At 43.2% G+C, this 19,569-nt stretch overlaps 2 protein-coding genes across 3 annotated transcripts; both read right to left on the reverse strand.

Annotated features, from left to right (window-relative positions):
• Positions 1 to 61: 61 nt before the first annotated feature.
• On the reverse strand, positions 62 to 1,127 carry LOC124405613 (28S ribosomal protein S34, mitochondrial). Its single transcript, XM_046880644.1, has 2 exons — positions 657 to 1,127; positions 62 to 535 (listed from the first exon to the last, which is right to left on the reverse strand). Exons 1-2 carry the CDS (start codon positions 828 to 830, stop codon positions 143 to 145), a joined length of 567 nt encoding a protein of 188 aa, XP_046736600.1. The 5' UTR covers positions 831 to 1,127; the 3' UTR covers positions 62 to 142.
• Positions 1,128 to 1,315: 188 nt separating this feature from the next.
• LOC124405592 (39S ribosomal protein L3, mitochondrial) lies at positions 1,316 to 3,704 on the reverse strand. Of its 2 annotated transcripts, none has more exons than XM_046880622.1 (7): positions 3,504 to 3,704; positions 3,309 to 3,405; positions 2,919 to 3,157; positions 2,335 to 2,482; positions 2,074 to 2,234; positions 1,702 to 1,891; positions 1,316 to 1,610 (listed from the first exon to the last, which is right to left on the reverse strand). In XM_046880622.1, the coding sequence occupies exons 1-7, from the start codon at positions 3,563 to 3,565 to the stop codon at positions 1,374 to 1,376; spliced, it is 1,134 nt and encodes a 377-aa protein (XP_046736578.1). In that variant the 5' UTR covers positions 3,566 to 3,704; the 3' UTR covers positions 1,316 to 1,373. The 2 variants fall into 2 exon arrangements, with proteins under 2 accessions (XP_046736578.1, XP_046736577.1); XM_046880621.1 differs by having other exon boundaries at positions 2,335 to 2,475; positions 2,912 to 3,157; positions 3,504 to 3,703.
• Between the last annotated feature and the right edge of the window lie 15,865 nt (positions 3,705 to 19,569).

The following is a 19,569-nucleotide window of genomic DNA, read 5'->3' on the forward strand; positions in this document are numbered from 1 at the left end:
ATATCGTATACAATGCATTAAAATTAATGTATTGTAATAGAAGAAACACGTACGTGTAATGAAAAATTTGATACTCGTACGTTAGTCGAGCATTTATTTACAACTAGTGACTTAATAACAAACAAAATTTGCATAATTCGAACTATGGTTTTATATTTTCGTACAGCCGTGGGGCGCGCGTTGGCCCAATGTCTATAGTCATGTTGACCGTTGGAGTTTCTCCCTCTTCAGCGACCCTTGCAAGCTTATTAGGAGAAGTTTTGTGTTGGATTTCAAGCTTCGGTTCTTCTGTTATTGGAGTTCCTTTAGCTTTCATCTTGCGGATTAACATCTCTTTGTAGAGTGGAGGAAAGTCGCACGTCCGTGCTAAAATTGCCGTCGGTCTAGTCTGTTCAATTTTACAGTACGCGGCCTCCTGATCTTTGGGAATTAATTGGTAGTCTGATTTGTAAGACGCTCCTTTTATGTATTCAGGTTCATTATACTTAATTCCACGAAACGTTCGTTCCACGCAGACGGTGACCTTGCGAGGTTCCTATGTAAGTAACAGAGGTCAAAATTGAGCTATAAAAAGTTAAACCTTTCCAAAAAATATTGTACTGATAAGGTTAAGTTAAGTTAGTTTTAGTTAAGTCTAGTTTTCAGTCACCGCTTACCTCGTAGGGCATTGCTTCGACTTTTAGAATTTTTATGAAAGAGGGTTCAGGATATCTTTCGAACATTTGTCTGATAACGATACGTCCAATGCCCCCATTCTTCAAATTCCCAACGATTTCCCATAGCGATTTACCTTTGAAATCTGTCGTTCTACCAATATATTTTATCGGCATTGTGAAAGAATTGATATGTTATATACTCGGAAGAAGATGTTCGTAGATTATCGAACAAGTGCAGTTTTTTCAGACCCACTTAAACTCTCAAGCGTTATTCTATCAATAAGAACTTTAAATGAAATTATACCGGTGGGCTTTCAAAGTTCTAAAATAATCTTTAGGTTATGTTACTATCAATACTGAAAACACATTACACCATGAACACCGCCTTCTACACGCTCACGTTTTTCCTCTTTCTAATTTTCTAGCGCCCTCTGATACGAAACGGGTTTTTAGAACTAGTTTTTTAGGTTATGGTCGGTAATCGATCAATACTGTGGCGTAGTTCATCGAATGACCACCCATCGTCAGTGGCGCCACCTCTCAACATCAATTTTAGCAAGTACATACATGCCCTACGCAAATTGCGTACAGTTAGGCGCGTTATTTTTAAATTTCGGAAACTCGATAAAAATTTTGGTAGACAAAACTGAAATATGAAATATTTACATAAGACAGTTGATATCATCTGTATTTTTCTAACATATTAGAATACACGTATTACGATTCTTCCTTGAATTCAATAGTGGGTGCTGTAAAGGGATGCAACTCATCGCAGTACAAGTCTTCTGGTAAGGGTTCATCTGCTGTGGGTAAATAAGTTGGAAACATCGGGGCTTCTTTTGGTCTCCTTAGCGGTAAAATTGTGTCATATATGGATACGAATGAGTTTGTTTCACCCGGAATAGCTATGCCAAGAATCCATAATACGTTATATTTTGTATTGATTCGAAGAATCTGTGAAAAAATAAAACAGTCGGTTTTGTTTTTCGAATATCACTACGGAGACGGTTGAGAAAAATTGTTAAGAATTCAATGACAATCATACTTTGGCGCCCTTGTGTATCCGCATACTATTACCCATGTGACCCGGCATTTTCGTCCCGGGCCATACGCGACCCTTTTCACCACCACCACCAATATTTCCAGGTCTTCTATGAGTTTTTGTTACACCGTGCGAGGCTGGACCACCTTTGAATCCCCAACGTTTGCATACCCCTTGAAAACCACGGTCGATACTGTCCAAACGTGAAAATATAGGAACAAGTTACTTCTCTATTAATTTCAAAACACTCATTATATTGAGAAGTGAGAGTCTGAGATTTATTGAATGAAGAAAACCTAAAATTAGCGACAAAGATTTTAATCCTGCTTTACGTGCAGTGGAATCTTAAATAGATAAAATAATAAAAACACTTACGTCTTGCCTCTGATATCAACAATTTGTCCGGGCTTGTAATGTGCGGCAACAAGTGGTGTACCAGGTGCTAGTGCTGCTTCAGGTGAAACGCGGAACCTAGTTAATATACGTTTAGGCATAACGCCGGAGTCAGCAAAGATGCCACAATATTCCTTGGTGAACTGCAAACGTAATTATGAAACATATTTTGTGTTATCAGTGCCTAAAAGGTCTTTACACTTTTCGTAATGTGTGTAAAACAGATGAAGTAATAATTCTCACTTTCTGAGGGTCGCAGCTGTCTGAACCAACCACAAGGCAACCTAATTTTTCCTGCCTAGGATTATTTTTGTGCCTACGCTGAAACAGTATTGGCTTGAACTCTTCTGGCGGTATGTATTTTACCACATGATTATCCAGCACCTGTAAATTAATCAGATTTTCAAGGGTGCAATAATTGTATAATGTAAAAAATTTCAGATTAACAACATAATGCTTTGCGCAATTCGATTCTGAAGTATAGCATTAGAATATTTCTGTGACCTCTTTTAACTCTAGTTTTCATTAATGCTTAATTGAAAAATTACTTTCAAAATGATGAAGTATGAATGTTATACAAGACTGTGAAATAAAACAAGTTTAAAAATGAAATATTTCTATTCTATTGGATCGTGAAGTGCTCTAGTATCAGTTTGTTTTTATTTTCTAACAACTTACGGTTGTTAGAACATTGATAGTATGAATAAACTCTAGTACAAAGTACTGATCGGAAACTAAGTACTGTTTTTTTGGTGCACCAGATTTGTAACAACTGTGTAATGTTGAACATAAGTGGTTATATAAGCAGCATATACTCAACCTGTAAAAGCGTGGTGATAACTCTTTTTCCATTCTTCATCCACAGTGGATAGACTCCAATTTTCTTAGCAATAACACCAGTGCGTCGATATTCCGGTTGCCATTCCGCTGTTGGTTCAATTGGCTCAACTTTCAGAGGCGATACATGCCCAGCGGCACTCAGACTGAATGCAGGGTTACCATATTTAGTATTGACGACTTCTTTGAGGAACTGAGCATTTTCGGAGGTGAGGTTTTCGTTGTATTGCTATTGAACAAGATTCAGTCAAATGATGATTTCAATGAGAATAAGCAGAAGAAAGAAAACAAAGAGAGTGACTCGCTTGAGAAACAGTATCATGTCCATCGTAACAATTGTATTGAGATCACGTATTACTGGGTAGAGATGCGATACTTGCCACGCGAGTTTGTTTTGGCAGCCATACAGGGTGGCGTTTCCTTGGCGTATAGTTCAAATGTTTTCTGCCTCTTGAAGGTACCGTGACGGCTTCAACCCTGGAAGGAAATGATGAGAATGTTTGAAACTTTGAGGTTAACCCGGCACTACATAACCTATAAAACGTAGTCGCACCAGTAATTCGTACGCAACTTACCTAGGATAGAGAAATTTGCAGGATATTTGCAGGTTGGCAAACGACTTGAGCAGCCCAGCCATGCCTGATGATGGTATATTACTGCTGCAGATCCTATATTTTATTTTCCTGTTTTTTGCGGCACTTAAATTCACGTAGAACACATTTTACTTGTTAATAGTAAAAATTGAGTCTAACCTAAGCTGATTCGGGTACTTGCCTCAAATCTTCAATGCAAAGCGTCGTCTGCAACAAAGTGCGTGTAGTTGTGTATACCACGCCTGTTCACATCACTGAATATAACGCATGAATAGGGCATGAATTTGATGAATTACAGACTTAGGGCGAATGCTTTTTCGCGTAGATTTTTACGCTTGCGTACGAGGGTTGTACGATTTCCTGGAAATGGAGCCGTTACGCCAACGCCTGTTGATCCGCAACCAAACACTTATCAACGTTTGCGTAGTTGTCTTTTCCAGGCGTAGTATTCAATGGTTTAACCGACGTACAACTTACGTTTATTGCACCAAAAGGTTAAGAAATACATCTGTAAGTCAACGAAATTAAGTGGATCAATACATTATCATGAATTTGACCGATTAATGAATAACAGAGCGAATTCCGTTTTAGTACTACAGGTACAGGTAATATAATATTTGTAACCGTAGATGAGTAGAACATTAATTGTAATCTTAAGGACTCCTACAGGATATTGGGTGGATAAATGATGGACGAATTTTTTGTGTACTAGTGTGCTTCAAAAAAACTGAAACAAAACAGCGACCAAGGACTGCCAGGAGAAAAATGACCCAAATGTTCCACTTTAGGCTTGAAAAACATGAAATAATTCTTACTGTAGTTGTATAAGTTTGACAAAACTACAGGTATCCTTATGGAACCCAGTATACTTTAAAACTTCATTAGGTAATAAAATCACTTCTTTCAATTTAAATGAAAAACTAGTTTCCAAGTTTCATAAAATTTTAATGGTTCTAATGAGATCAATGCCAAAGTTGGTGATGCCTGAATTAGTTCAATGATGTATTGTTGAGTTCTGCATTCATAGGGATATGCAGACTATGGACTGGTATTCGGTGTTGCGACGTGGACTTTCTTTTAATTAACTTTCATGAGAATTGTAACATCAAAATATTCCATAAGTATTTTATCGAGAATTAACCGCACACCAGTGATGCCGGGACAAATGAGTTGAATGAAGAACTGCGAATACTCAAGATGATGGGCAATTTTTTTTACAATATAGTTTTATATATGGAAATATCTCTAAGAAATTATCCTCAATTGTTTTAAAAAACGTAGCTGTAACGTAACAGTATTTCTTGACACGTTTTGAAATAGACGCCCTTGAAACTTCAATTGTAATTACAATAATCTAATTCTTGAAATCAATTATCATAATAATAAGTTTCAAGAACTCAAGATTCATGATATGTATTGTGTTTCAATCGGGCAAATGAGAACGTCATAGATATCATAATAGATACAAAATAGATGTGAAGAAGATTGCTTTCTGTGGTCAAATGTGCGTAAAATGATTTAAGAGCAATGAATTTCATTGCATTATTTTTATTTTAATGATAAATCCACAACTGGCCAGGTGACACATATATATACGGTTTATAGCCACAGCCACATACGTGCGTAAAATAACGTGCAAAACAGAGAAACAGAGAGAGAGAGGGAGAACGAGACAGAGGGAAAAAGAGAAAGATAGGAAACGAGCGAGACGGAGAGTGAACGGCAAAGGATCTCGTGACGCGTGCATCGATGTCCACCGCTCCCAAGGGAAATCCACTTCATGATGGGAATCCCATTATTTCCCGAACGATATAAAAGTAGGTAGTGGACGTTGCGTCCAGTCCAGTAGCGTCCCATTTCTTCCCTGTTCCGTGACCGGGGGTTTGGGGGGCTCGTCCACCTCAGTACCGACTTCGGGGTGACGGGCCGAGTCCAACTGTCAGAGAACCAAGTCTTTTCGCTCTTCCATGTACCCATAATTTACTGCAAGATTCGTCTCGAGCTCAGCGTATGGTTCTCACACTGTGATGTACGCTCCCCAACTGCAAGGACTTGTCCGGAAAAAGTTGAGCCCTTCATTTCCACTCAAGCTAGAGAAGAGCATGGTCTTCCAAGTTCACATCGTGAACGAGGTTCAGGAATTGCTCAGTTCTCCGTGTACGCGCGGTTTTGCTTGCACGGATTTTCTCCACTTTCCGAACTTGTTGCTGGTACGATGCCAGGAACGAGGATTTAAAAGACGTCAACAACCAGGGTGAAGATGCGTCTCCAATTTCCTCATCTTGACTACGTACTTAACGACTACGGGTACTTGACGACGTCTCAGAATTGGCATTATGTCTGTGCTCATTGTGCTCAAAAACGTCTCATTGTGTAGATCATTTTGACTTGTTATCACTAATCAACTTATTGTATGCGTGTGGAACAGAATTGCTATTCCACCTTCTTTTCTGGATGTATGTACTCCGATCCTAGTCAGCTCCAACTACATTATCATACTAATTCTAACGACCTGTTTGACTGATTTTGAATATTGCCTGTCGTTGATAATCACCAGCTCTAAACATTCCTTTTTCATGCTTTGAACCTGTTTGAAAATGAGGTCACGTGGCATCTACGATGCAGTGATGGAATATATTGAACAGCAAATCATACTACAAAAGTTGGTCCTCGAAACGTAGAAACGTAATCACGATAAGTGCGATCAGTTTTTGGAAAGTCTCTCATATCATTGTTTATTTCTGGTCTCCATTTTCGATGCATAATTTTTCGAAGAGCCCGCGAACTCGTGAGGAGCTGCGGATATATCGCAAACGTTTTGGTACATGTCTGCACAGAATGTGTACATAAAACAAATATGTGGAAGTTTGCTAGTGTGGAGGGGTCAGACGGGGTTTGGAGGGCGGGAGGATTTGGCTAGAGTGAAGGGTGGGGGGAGGGGGAAAGAAGGGGAGGATTCTGTGTTGTCAGGGTAATTGATTTCTTTGAGACGTTCGCGAGAGAGGACATTGTAGATGCCAGAGTGCGTGTGGAGGAGTTGTGGGTCTGGTGTGGGGGATAGGGGGTATCTCCAGGGGATGGTGACCAGGGTGATGGCGGAGACGAAGCCCAGGAGGAGGATTCTGTATCCTTCGGATCAATGGACACCGCTGCGCCGGACACACTTCAGCCTCCCCTCGCCTCGCCTCCCACACACGTACCCCTCGTCTTCCGAGGATGACCAATAACAAACACCGGCGTTTCTCTCTAATGGAGTTTTTACCTATAAAAAATTCATTCTCTCTCTACTTTTTCGTACGAGCCACCCAACTGCCGGACTCTGTGCCACTCTGGATCAACCGAGCTTTTCCTAGGCTACTCCCTCCCAAAGAATTTCCCTTGGAGCCTCAGGGATGTTGAGATTCGGTCAAAAGAACCTCGCCGTCCAATGCACTGGACTTAAACTGCAGAGTGATTCTTTTTTGCTCTTTCTGTTTCGGTAGCTAGATTATAACTTTTTTCAATTAGGTATACTAACCATCATTTTTCATCCAGAGAGACGTTATTCCGCTGCTGAGAAATATCTTCGCGTTGAGAAAAAAGGAACTTAATGTTGGTTAGCGACTTTGCCAAAGCGCACGTATAAGACAACGCCTCGTATACTTCCCGAATACTAAATCAGAGAATGACATTTTTATGTTCAGGCTTCGCGGCGTGTTTCGGTGCTTTGTTAGATTCAACTGTGCTACATGGCGATACCGTAAATCTCCTCGGAAAACGGTATCTCCGCCGGTACACTGTCTATGGTGTTGCCACTGAAAAACCACAGCTTCTGCAGAAGTTGCTCAAAGTTTCATGCAATCTATGGAGTTTCACATTAAAGGTATACGGTCCATCATTACAACGAGGGAAAAAATTGAGAGAACTGAAGAGAATTGGAGAACGCTACTGCAGGTAGGTACTTGTTAGGTAAAGTGATCTGGAGATTACAAATCGCTGATGCTGGGGAATGCGTGAAAATCACTCCCGAGAGATGGTCATTTATTTTCACGTCCGAACAACTGGCCGGTCAATGTGACCACTGTGATAAGTGCAGCAACGAGACAACCACTCAGTTAAATGAAATAAAAGAACGCAGACTCACGCACTTTCCAGCGATGGACAGTCGGCTGAATTGGCGATGAGAATTGAATGGCCTCAAGCTGCTCACTTTCATTCTCAGCCTACTGTCGACTGAAACTTCTATGTCCTCTAAACCGCATTTGCATCTTTGGAACACCATGATGACCAATGATGATAAGCTTGACCCTTAAAAGTTCATAACACAATCACTCGGCAATGGTTCATTGTTTCCAGATCGATATATCCCCTGAGAATGATAGTTTTGAATTTTAATATCGAGTGATGGTGTCGTGGTCAGTTATCATGTGATACCTGTCAATTGTCATATAACGAAGGTGTAAAACAGAGTTCAAATAAGTGTTGGATGTCATGCAGTCTGTTCGATTCAGCAAAGTGATAGACTGACAGTGTTGAACGATCCCCTCGCGATCGTATTATTCGTGAATAACGAAACACCCTATTCGGTATCCTATCCTCTCGAGTGAAGCGCTGGAAAAGAGGTTCCATCGGAGTACAGAGCTTTTCTGACGCGGTCCGTCCTCGCGGCTATCCAGGAGGCGAATGGCGTCGGCGCCAGTCACGAAGCCTCCTCGTGTATTGATCCTCATAATTTGGCGTCCTGGCGGGAGTGCGAGGACGAGGGCGAGGGCGAGGATCGAGGACTAGGGGGGTGGTGAGGACAGGGGCACCGCTTTACCCAGTGTAGCGGCATGTGCGTCGGGGTGGATGCGGATCGGCGAAGAGAGAAATAGAAGAGAGAGGGAGCGAGATAAGGGGGTGAGCAAGACGCGGAGAGGGGATGAAACCGCGAGGGGTCGAGAAGGGACAGCGACCAATAATAAGCAACCGACTCGAGCGATATCATAACGTCATATCACGGAGGAGTTATATCGCGCAGCTACACTATTGGTTGCTCGATCCACCAATCGAATGCCTCGCCGGGGTTATCATATTCATAAAAACCTCCCTCAAAGAACCTCGTACAGCGGCCTCCACCCACGCGCTTATACTACTCGCACATCTCAAACTCCCTCGACTATTACAGCTTTAAAACCAGAATAAGTGTTACGGACGGAAAAATTGGCACCATGTTGCATGGTGTACTTCGGAGAATGAAAATTTTATTAACTATCTTGACAACCGTCGTCGAGGCTGATTGTGAGACAGATATGCATTTGCTAATTCCATTACTATATTCATCTCTCTTCCTCGGCGAAGGTCTCTTTGCCGTTGAACGAAGGTTAAATACGAACTAGAGTGGTACTATTGGAACAAAATGTAAAGTATCTGTCGATTGATGGTGTTCATATAGGAATTGAATGATAGTTTCACTTTCCAGAAAGCTTGTTTTCACTATCAGTTGAATCGACTTACATGAATCGAGTGTCGTCTGGAGCGGTTTCGGAAGTTTCTCGAGTAGAACTTGATGAAATTTTGAAGATGAACGGCGAAGCGAGGTAGATTAAATATATCTATACCGGAGGTTGGAAAGACGCGTTGATACCGGGAATTATTGATCACCATTTGGAAATGTTATTGTTGCCGGTGCTGGGTGAATATATAGGCGTTTCTCTGGGCGCTTCTCACTAGTAAATTTCACCTTTTACTGGAAAGGTATTTTATGGCCAATAGAAGGCCCGGGTGGTGCGGGAGGGTGAAGAGGGCGAGGAGGCTTGGGTCGAAGACGAGGGAGAGCGGGCGGGCAGACCGTGGAGGAAAGAATAGCCGTATAACGCAATACACGTAGGTGCTGCGTTTCATTGGTAGTGGAAATGGGTTCGTATATAGGTTCCAGAGTATGGTATTGGCAGATATTGATCCCCACGTCCGTCAAGGAGCCGATGGTCTTCCAGTTCCTCTGCGGGTCCAGCGAGCTGCGGGCAGCGCGGCGAGAGGGAGAGGAAATACGGAAAGATAGGGGGAGGCCGGGGTCGTCCAGGACTTTCGCAGCTGCACCCCTCTCCGCAGCAGGTACCTACGCATCTTCAGGACTTCGGATAAACACACGTCCAGGTTATTCCTCTCTCTTTCTTATCCAGTCCCTCCCCCCCGGGTGAGAGGGTAACCTGTAAAAATGGAAATATCACCGTGACTTCAACGGTCCTCCAAGAGTGAACTTCGGAGTTGCTGCAGGGCCGAAAGACGCGCGTTCGAGTCTCTGGAGGTAAAATGGCAAGAAATAGCTGGACTCGAGGATGGATGTTGGGACGCGATGGACAGTGTTGTGTCCAGCGACGTGTCCACCCTGGGATGAAGGGAGGGTGCGCAGGCGCGACGTACGGCTACCGGGAGGGGAAGGTGCGCGGTGTCGAACCCTTGGTGAACGCCGGAACCGTTGCTCGATGCTCGTTTTTCCGCGCCTTGGCTCGATTTGAGAAGGAAAAATTCAATATTAATATCTAGGCGGGGTGAAGAAAGGTCCGCATTGCGTCAGCCAGCCTGCAGCCCTCGCGGCACCTTCCTGTCCGGAACACGGGGCGGAGGGTTGGTCATAAGCGCGGCCAATAGGCGTGCGGGGCTGACGGCCCGCTATGGATATGATGGATTTATGGATCTAATAAAACCAAGCCACCGGATTGGCGCCCTTGGATTATGACGGGCGGGGCTCATTCCACCTTCCCCTGGCTGACGTAAACCCGAGGCTTCTACCCCCTCAGGCTCAGCCGCATTCACCGCCACATCCTCCCCTCCTGTAAGCACCGCGGCCTGGAGAAGAGAAGAAGGTGGGTTGCTGGGTAGGTATACGCATATTCCACGGAGGGGATATTTCACCCTCCCTCGGTGAACCGCGGGCAGGTGAGCTTCTGCTGTCATCCCCACCCCCAAGCATATAACCCCTTGAGGAGATCATATTTACCGCCGTGGTTTGCTTGCGTGAATACCGTTTCAAGGCTTCTCCGGATCAGGGGTAGGCGGATTTCAACCCTACGCAATCAGTTCTGAACCTTTCACTCCATGATTGCTTTGAATTTTCATTCAATAACGGTTCAGAAATGTTCACAAATCATTTCCAGAAATATTCTGTATTTCATCCCCAATTTTTCTCGCGTTTCAAAGAAATGGTGAGATCTTTTCTTAGAGTTCAGATTAATTATTTGTGAAAATGAGCTCAGAGATTACAAATACAAATAAAAAGATATATGTTGCTATTTCGGTATTGTCTCAAATAGTTTTTCAACTTTGTAAACCTTAATTTTCACCAAAAAAATTTGGAAACCGGTAAAAATTCAGAAAATTCATTAAACAACTCGATAATACCGAAATTTAACCAATTTTTCATATAGTTTCAGTTCACGGACTTGTTCAAAACTTATAATACAAATCTTTGATTATCCAGGTAATTAAAAAACAAAACAATCCCGTGAATATACCAGTGAGAAATCTACGTTATTTGTTGAACGATCTATCAAGAATTGCAGTGATTTTATTGGCAATTGGGTGCTTTTCAAACAACTACGTGATTGACCCTAACGTGATGCAATAAGCCTGAAAAAATGTGAGAATCATAAATGAGTTTCAAAAAGCATACACCGCAAAATAAGATGTTTAAGCTATTAGGTCTACATCACCTATTATAAAGGCAAAATGTTTGTTCGTTATCGATGATCTCACATGCAAAATTTCATCAAAAGCTTCTCAACTATCTCTAAAGTTTCATAGAAGGTATAAACTGATATTATCTTACTAATGGGTCGAAAGAAATAGGTTGGACTAATTTTCAACGGCGTAGTTTCTGAATATAATTACAATAGTTTCGCATCAAATTTACTGCAAGTACCATCACAGCCTAATATAAGCAGTCTAATTTTATGTTGTGACGTGTGAATTCTACAATTTTCGATTGACGGTCCAATGACCGGAGCAAAGTCTTCCGTTTCAAGACCCGCATCTTCGGCGGACGTAAATACTCCCTCGCAGTCTTCAGCTCGCTATTTTTTTCCGCCCACAGAGGGGATGTTCAGATTATGGGTAACGCGTGGGGAACTTTCTGGTGCTGGTGCTTCGAGATCGTTCCTTTGTCCATCGTCGTGGTCAGCCCTTCGCATCCGTAGGTGCGTCTTAGACAAGCCTATCCCCAGTTCGAACACCCAGAACCCCAGCCACCCCTCGTGGAGGCTTTTAATGTCTCGCTCACCCTAAAATTGCCCTTTATTTCCTGGTTCCTTCGACTGCCACTAGCAAGTATGGACGCGGATGAGCTCCGGCTCCGATTTATCTGGAAAATTTTCACTTTATCTATCCTTTGCTTTATAGTTTTCGAGCGATTCCTCCAAGGGGGTAAAATATAAGTACAGGTGAATTTTCAGGGGCGGATTTCGATCGGCGTGAGCCGGCCGAACGGAGCGTAGAAATAGAAAGATAGATAAACGATGGTCGTTGAGGGCTGTTGGGGATCCATGGCGGGGTGGCGGGCGAACCGTAGTTCCGGAGAACGAGGGCAGGGAAGATAAATAATATGTCCGTCTCAGCTTGGGGAGGGCAATTAATTCGTATAATATGCCGCAGTTAAGCCGGCCATCTGTAACGCACCCCTCCTCGCTCAGCCTTCAGCTACTACCACCGTGGCAGCGAGCTACCTCCACCTTCATCCTCGCTACCCTCCCAGGAGGTGGGAGACCTCGTAGCAGGGGATGCCGGGTTGCGATACACTGAGCAACCCTATATTACCACCGCTAAGGACCAAAGTAATTTACTTCGTATAAAATGAGCCCCGAACATTAATCTTCGATCGAGTTTAAGTCTGGATAAAGGCGCTAAATATTAATTATTTTTCATCGAAATATACAGAGAATTTCTTGCAAGATGATCTTTTTAACGCAATGAACCAATAATATTTCAAAGTGAAATCTAAGGAATTTATTTTACCGATCGATACACGGACGTTTATTGAACTTTTGGAGAAGCCTTGAGTTTTGTTGAAAAAATTTCGAAGGGAAATTATTACGTGAGATAAACTGGGTGTGACGAGGGACAAGAAGCTGCTGTTGCGAGGCTAATTTTCGTTCCCAGTGCTTCAACGTGGGTAGGTATAGAATTGACTCGTTGAAGTTGGGATTAAATTCACGTGCCTAAACAGTAAATCTAGACAAAGGGTTCGTCCTAGGACAAAGGGTCTTAGGCTTTGTCTTTACTGAGATTGCGGCTCCGTATGCCTTGATATATATATATATACATATACGTATGTACATCATGTATTCTATGTATAAGGAATTCTAGCCTTTCGTTTGAAAACGCGGCATTCTGACCATTCCATCCAACACCGCCGATGTTTCTAGCCAGGACGTGAAACTGCATGAGAATTTGAAGCGAAAGAGAGAAAATATTCGAGTAACGTGTTAAGCTGGCAAAAGTTTGGAAGCTCGCCAGGTCTCGAAATCCAAGATCCTAAGATAGTTCGTTCCTAACTTCCGGTGGCGAATCCTGGCTCAGTGAGACCAGTGCAGGGAGTTAAATACGGGCAGGGAGCAACCCTTTCGACAGAGGACCGTACGTGGTACGGTGTGAACGTTTTCGAAACAGGTACCCAGTCCCTGTGTACAGGAGATAAATTTCTAAAAACGAGGATTGCGGGGGTGGCGAGGCGACGGCGGTGGGAGGGCATAACTCACCCCTATCTCAGAACACATAGGTAACACGGTGGGTCCTGAGTTTTAAGAGTAAACTGTTTACAAGGTGTTATCCCCGCGAGCGAGGTGCCACCCTCCCCCCGCCGTTTGGAGTGAAAAGAGGGGTGAAAATCAGGGGGCAGCGAGCTCACCCCGCGACGGAGGGGTGGCGGAGAAATTCGGGATCGCGTTATCTAAACGCGCGTCTGGTAGGAGAAATGGGAAAGTGGCCCGGGTATTCGCGTTGCTGTGCCGTTATTCTTCATAGCAGCTGAGGGGAAGATCAAGATATAACCGCGCCACGCCGCGCCACCCGCTCTAGAGGAGCTGAATTACTTCTGCAGGGTTCCGCGTTGCCGCTCGGAAAGCCTCGGGCTCGCGAGATTGCGGCGGTGGAGGTGGAAGCGGAGGCGACGTTGCGGAGGTGTGCCGCGAGGTCGGGGGTAGCTGGGGGTGGGTGCAGCCGAAGAGCGGCTCTTTAATGGCCGGATCTCGGAAATTGTGCGCACATATATCTGCCAGCAGATTTATGAAAGTGCTTTTCTTCTGAAGTGGGGAAAGCTGCTGCTGCTGCTGCTGCTGCTACTGCTACTGCTGCTGCTCCTGCTGCCGCTGCCGGTTCGGGGGTGGGGCGGGGGTGGCGTTGGAAATATACGCGCAAACCCCCAACCCCGACACACCGCCGATCTCGAAGCTTCGCTCTGCCACCCCCATGCCCTCCACCCCCCACCCCCCTCCTTCACCCCCGGACACCCTCTATCTCGCATTGGTGTAATTTTCCTGTGGGAGATTTATGCGACATTAAGGTGAGCTCTGTGTACCTTACCCGCCACGCTCGTTTCTATATCCACGGGGTGTTCAAAAATTAATGTCATTTCAAACCGTCGGTCCGTCGATTCCGAAGATCTTGGAGATAGTCATCGTATGATGTGGAATCTGAATGTCTTCGGGCGTAATTCATGGGATTTAATTTATATCCGATCCAAATTACATGTGTTTTTTGATGTAATCATAATTTTTACGTTTGACAGGATGTTGTAGTGGGTTTTTAGCGATCGAGTAAGATGTCGTTTATTGTTGTTACTGTCAAAGCATTACTGTGGCAGAGATGCCACAAACATATAGCGAGATTTTAGATATGAATGCCGAACATAAATATCCAAAAAGTCTTTTGTTTTAATGCGAGAATAATGCCGGAAATTATATTCTTGTATTTAGCGGTAATTCAATTACAAGAATACATATTTTCGCATTGTTATTGCATAAGAATAACGTTTTTTTTTAAATATTTCTTCAGCATTATATGTGGAATTACCTTGTCTGCGACGTTTTCAGGTTCAAGATGCGTAAGCTCTGATAACTTCTTCTTATGGTTGGAAACAATCTTCACCATAGAATTCCTAATTGATGTACATTCGCCCTCGGGTTGCCAACAAGTATAATCTGAAAAAATATAACATCGTTAAATAATAAAGTATCCGAAGAATAATAATTTCTCACACGATAAAAATTCACTGCAATTTTTATACGGTGTAAGAGAAATTTTCACACGCTATTACCTAAGCTTCTAAGATTTTTCCACGCAAATTAGTTTCCGATATAATTTCAAGCTCACATTATTCAATCATATCAATTTTCCAAATCATACAATCATAAACGAATGCGTATATTGACTGACCATAGCAGCAATTTTTCATTGTAAATAAAAAATGTAAGAGAAAAATGACGCCCCAAGTGTTTAAACACGAGTGTTTCGGACCCATGATAGAGATCCTTGGCAACTCCTGGGGATCCTTTGATATCGCAGTAGCACGTTATACGTATAAATTCGAACGAGAGTTTTCCCCGTCGGTTTTCACAGAGAGAGAGACGCAGTGGAAGGCTGGCAGAGTCCACTTTCACCCTGTACTCTTTTTTATCTCTTTTTTTATATTCTATGGATTAAAATGGAACGGGCCAGGACCGTTTGAAAAAAACACCATCCGCTATCGGGAAGGAAATAAAAATGGGAATTGCAGTTTGATTTCCACGATCCCCTCTATACGGTTGGTCGGCAGCGTGCGTTCTGGGGAGCTCGCGATTATATCCACCCGCCAACTCTATCGCCCTCCCTTTGCATTGCGTTGGCATGTATCTATGGGAATCCGAGCGAGCCACGTCACCCTCCCTGGCGTACGCGGCGAATGTACGTCATGTGGTCCAGAATGAAAGGAAATTAAAAAAAAATTGAAAATTAAAACTGATGCAATCACGCTCGAAGAACGTACTTATCCGTTTGCTAAATGGGTGGTATGAGAGGGTTGAAATTTTTATTAGTTAGCAATTTGGACATGCTATGGTGTACAAGAAAATATGTAAATCCTCCAATTTTTATATCTTCAAGTCTTGTTGTTTACAAGAAACACGCTGATTAATTTCATTACGATTACGATTTGAACCTTTGTCTTCGAATGTTGAGCATTTAATGTTTTCGGAAAAAATTATCAGCCTTTTTTTTGTAGAGAAAGCAAGTCTGATATTGCTGAATACGAAATCCATTTTAAACTAAATTTTCAGAAACTGTCAAAAAAGACTTCCTGGTACTATCAAGCCTCTATGTGAAGAGGCCCTAAAAATAAATCGTTTGTATATGTGAGAAGGTAAACATTTTGGCTTGTATTAGAAATTTTTCTACAGTGATATGAAAATGGTTTCAGATTTGAATCGGTATAAATATCCTAGGAATCTCAAAATCTAGAATACATTTGAACAAAAATTATTTTGTTCGTTAATTTACATATTATAGAACGAAATAAAGCCGATAAATATATTTTTCTGCCAGATCCTAGCGACCTGCTTAAAAATAGATTTCATATTCAGAAAGATCAGACTTTTTCACACAAAAAACACACTTGGTCATAATGGGTAAAAGTAGTCGAAGCTGCATCCGTCCATTGGCATAATCGATTCTTTGCGTCGTTGTTCTTTTGCTGAAAAATCTTTTCTGAAACTTAAATTCCGCGGACAATTTTTTCCCCCGTTCGTTTCCGGGCGTGGATGGGCAAAAGGCGTACTTTGGATTCATAGGCTGGTGGGTCGTTCTCATGGGCTACGAGGAGGAGGGTGGATAGGTATGAGTTTATCGTAACGATGAAACTCGTATGAGAAAACTTGAGGGAATGAGCCAGCGAGGTATCCACCACGACTTTTGGTATATCGTTGAGATGGGCTTCGATCTCGAGACTGCTCGAGAATAGCTGACGTTTCAAAATCCTCCGCGGATGGAATCGGGACGGATCAAAGTGTGCGATATAACCAAGGCTCGTTTTCGAAACAGACGGAGAAAAAAAAAAAAAAAAAAAAAAAAAAAAAATAAGCGGGTAAGAAACAAAGCAAAGGCAGAAAAAAAGGAGATACTTTCAATGAGAATTCGATGGTAAGGAAGTAACGTTGCGGAGCGTAGCAGAACGAGAACCAATCGATCCCTCGATATCTTTCAATTTATATACACATCCCCATCTATCGAAGGATATGTTCGAATGAATTCGACTCTCAAAAGCTGGATAAAAAAAAAAATCCGTTCAAACGTAATCGCGAATTTATTTTTGGTTGTATGTAAAAATGATACAGTCCCATACTCCTTGAGAAAATTTGTTTTGTCGTTAGTTGTAACAGCCCAGAAAAACCAAAAACAATCCAGTTGCCCAGGGAGTGTGACAGGAGATGATCCGATGGAGCGAGAACTGGATTCACCGTGGCAGAAGTAACGGGCGGGTGTGCCAGTGACAGCATTTCACCCCAAGCCACCCGACTCCAGGACTCGAGCAATACCTACCACGCGAAGTAACCTGCGCTGAATTGTCTTAAACGTCCTCCACCTGTTCCTGACGTCCGCAATTTTCTCAAACTCGGTGGAAAATTATAATCACCGGAGGCACCGGGGCGACTCGACTGCGGATTCGCAGTTCACCCCCTCGGTGTGAGTGAAATAAAGATGAGGAAAGGAGGAGTCGCGTCATAGGAGCCGAGTATCGATTCGAGGGCCGGCTGCATGGGCCGCTTGCGGTCGGCGATTACGTCGGCTCACCCAGGTCCGCCGGGCATCTTCTTCGCCCTCGGGATTGGCCGAGGAGCCGGGAAATATCATATCCCGCAACATGCCTCGACGTCGCCTCGCCTCGCCCCCTAAGGGTTGCTCCACCCCGACGCGGTCCGAGTGTTGGTCATATTTTACCAGCCCTTCCGAGCGACCCCAAAAAGCAGAGTCCCGTGGCCGATAGGCGTCCATTTTTCCAGTGCTTGTATGTTCTTGGAAGACCAGTGAAACCGACGACGCGATTTTGCCATCCTCGAGAGCTGCATCGTCCTGGTTGAGATTGGAGGAACTGGTCCTGGTGCGACATCCTTGGGTATGCTTCCGAGGGCGTAAGGAATCTTTGAGAGTCTTGGATGCCGCCAGGAATGCCAACCCTCCGGTCTCATTAACATCTTCCGACGCGACTTACTTCCGACTCCGGCTACGAAGACTCCCTTCACGACGAACTCCAGGTCGTCGTCTTAATTCGAGAATCGCTGACATCCTCATATTCCCTGACTCCCGGTATACTTTGGTCGCTATTATTTTCAAACCGTTTTTCACACTCCGTTAGCCCTCGTATCCAGTTTTAATACACTGTCATTCTTCGACTCGTTTTGCGGCAACTTCAACCAGCTCCTAATCCATGCCTTGCATGATTTTTGTACAAATTTATCCATTTCCATATCTTCTAAATCTTTAACAAAGCTGAGAAAAATTGGTTAAAATTTGTGGCTCAAAGAAACATCAAATTCACCCTGTTTTTCTTGCCATCAAATGATTTCCAGTTATGTATAAACATTTTATAATATCTATACAATGCAGAGTTTTGTGATTACACGCAGTCTTAAAAAGACGAACTAAGGGTGTGGTTGTAGCCTTTCTTGACTTTCATTATTTCATCTTTCATTTCGTATTGCGAAAACTGATTTATCAACACACCAGTATGATGTCCAAGATATTTTGTTAATGGATAAAAATTTGGTCAATAATGACCTTTCCAGTTTGTCAAGGTCTCGGATATGAATTGATTGACCACTGAGGACCGAAGGGTTCGAGTGAGAGTCGTGGCGAAGGCAGCTTAACATTCGCTGAGTAAGGTAGAGGAATCAATAATAAGACCATCACAACGCGAAATTTTGGCGTCGCAAAGAATTAGGAAAGGGGGTGGTGGAGGTCGCGAGGAAATAAGAGGCCGTGTATAAGGGATGAGGTTGGGGAGGAAGAGGAACGGGGTATCGGGAAATGGAAAGGTTATTAGACCGCATCCCAGATTCTTCTTTACTCTCAGGACCCTGTGAGCTGAGTATTTTTATGAATTAAGGGGGAAGTGGTTGTTCCTTTCCAATCGGAATTACCATCAGTCCTTCTCTCCTGTACCCAAACTCGTTCTACCAACGGTGGTCGTTGTCCTACCAGAAGATCTGCCAGCGATTCTCAAATCAACCCTTAGCCGTCTCTGCATAAATTGTGGAACTGATTTGAAGTTTTGTTCTTTAATTTAATTGATTAAGAATCGATCAATCTTCTCCTTCAAAATCGAATATTTTATATCAAATTTCGTATATGAAATCGAATATGCAAATGCAGAACTGATGGGGATGAAAAAAAAGACAAAATATTTCTCAAAATCTAAAACCGATAGTGAGTTTTTGATTTGCGAAAGGAAAAGCTCGTGTTTCTCCCTTCTTAACTTGTTCGGGGTTCTTGGGTAGCATAAAAAAAAAAAATAAATGAATGACGGTCACTGCGGATTCCGTTGGTCCGAAATAAGTGGCTTGTGAAAATTCAGCATTGCGGGGGTGGGTGGTTCGTGTAACAACGAATTGGGTGAAGTGGCGAAGCAGCGGAATGTTTACATTGGGGAAATCTGGAAGCTCGAGCGTGGCGGGCGCCCATCTCATAACGAAAGAAAAGACTTATCTTCTTTTTCCCTCGCGTATTTTTCGGCCGTACTGAAGAATTGCAGGGTCGGGTTGTCGGTGACTCTTTGAGGGGTTGGCTAGGGGTGGGTAATTATGCTGGCGTTGGTCTCGGATAATATAAAATGGTTAGACTCCCCTCACCTTCACCCTCCCCCAACCCAGCGTCATTTCTGCCAGGTTTTCGTCCAGGAGGAGTTCGTCTTCGTAGACTTTCCACCCCCGCCCTTTTGCCATTCCCTTCTCCTCCTCATCTTCCCTTCTTTGTAATCTTGCATAATTTATTTCTCGCCGCTATTGTTCCCCGCCGTAAAATTATACATTATTCCGCAAGAAAGAGGGCAGCGTAGCCGGTGCTGTTATAC

The sequence above is a fragment of the Diprion similis genome, chromosome 4, assembly GCF_021155765.1.
Source record: "Diprion similis isolate iyDipSimi1 chromosome 4, iyDipSimi1.1, whole genome shotgun sequence".
NCBI classification, from domain to species: Eukaryota; Metazoa; Arthropoda; class Insecta; order Hymenoptera; family Diprionidae; genus Diprion; species Diprion similis.

What these genes read in the sequence shown, in the direction of transcription:
- LOC124405613 (XM_046880644.1), bottom strand. Translation starts at nt 830, where the DNA reads ATGCCGATAAAATATATTGGTAGAACGACAGATTTCAAAGGTAAATCG. An exon ending in TCGAAGCAATGCCCTACGAG is followed by an intron (nt 536 to 656) that starts GTAAGCGGTGAC and finishes TTACTTACATAG; the next exon opens with GAACCTCGCAAGGTCACCGT.
- LOC124405592 (XM_046880622.1), bottom strand. Translation starts at nt 3,565, where the DNA reads ATGGCTGGGCTGCTCAAGTCGTTTGCCAACCTGCAAATATCCTGCAAA. An exon ending in TGCCAAAACAAACTCGCGTG is followed by an intron (nt 3,158 to 3,308) that starts GCAAGTATCGCA and finishes CTTGTTCAATAG; the next exon opens with CAATACAACGAAAACCTCAC. An exon ending in AAAAGAGTTATCACCACGCT is followed by an intron (nt 2,483 to 2,918) that starts TTTACAGGTTGA and finishes AAATCTGATTAA; the next exon opens with TTTACAGGTGCTGGATAATC.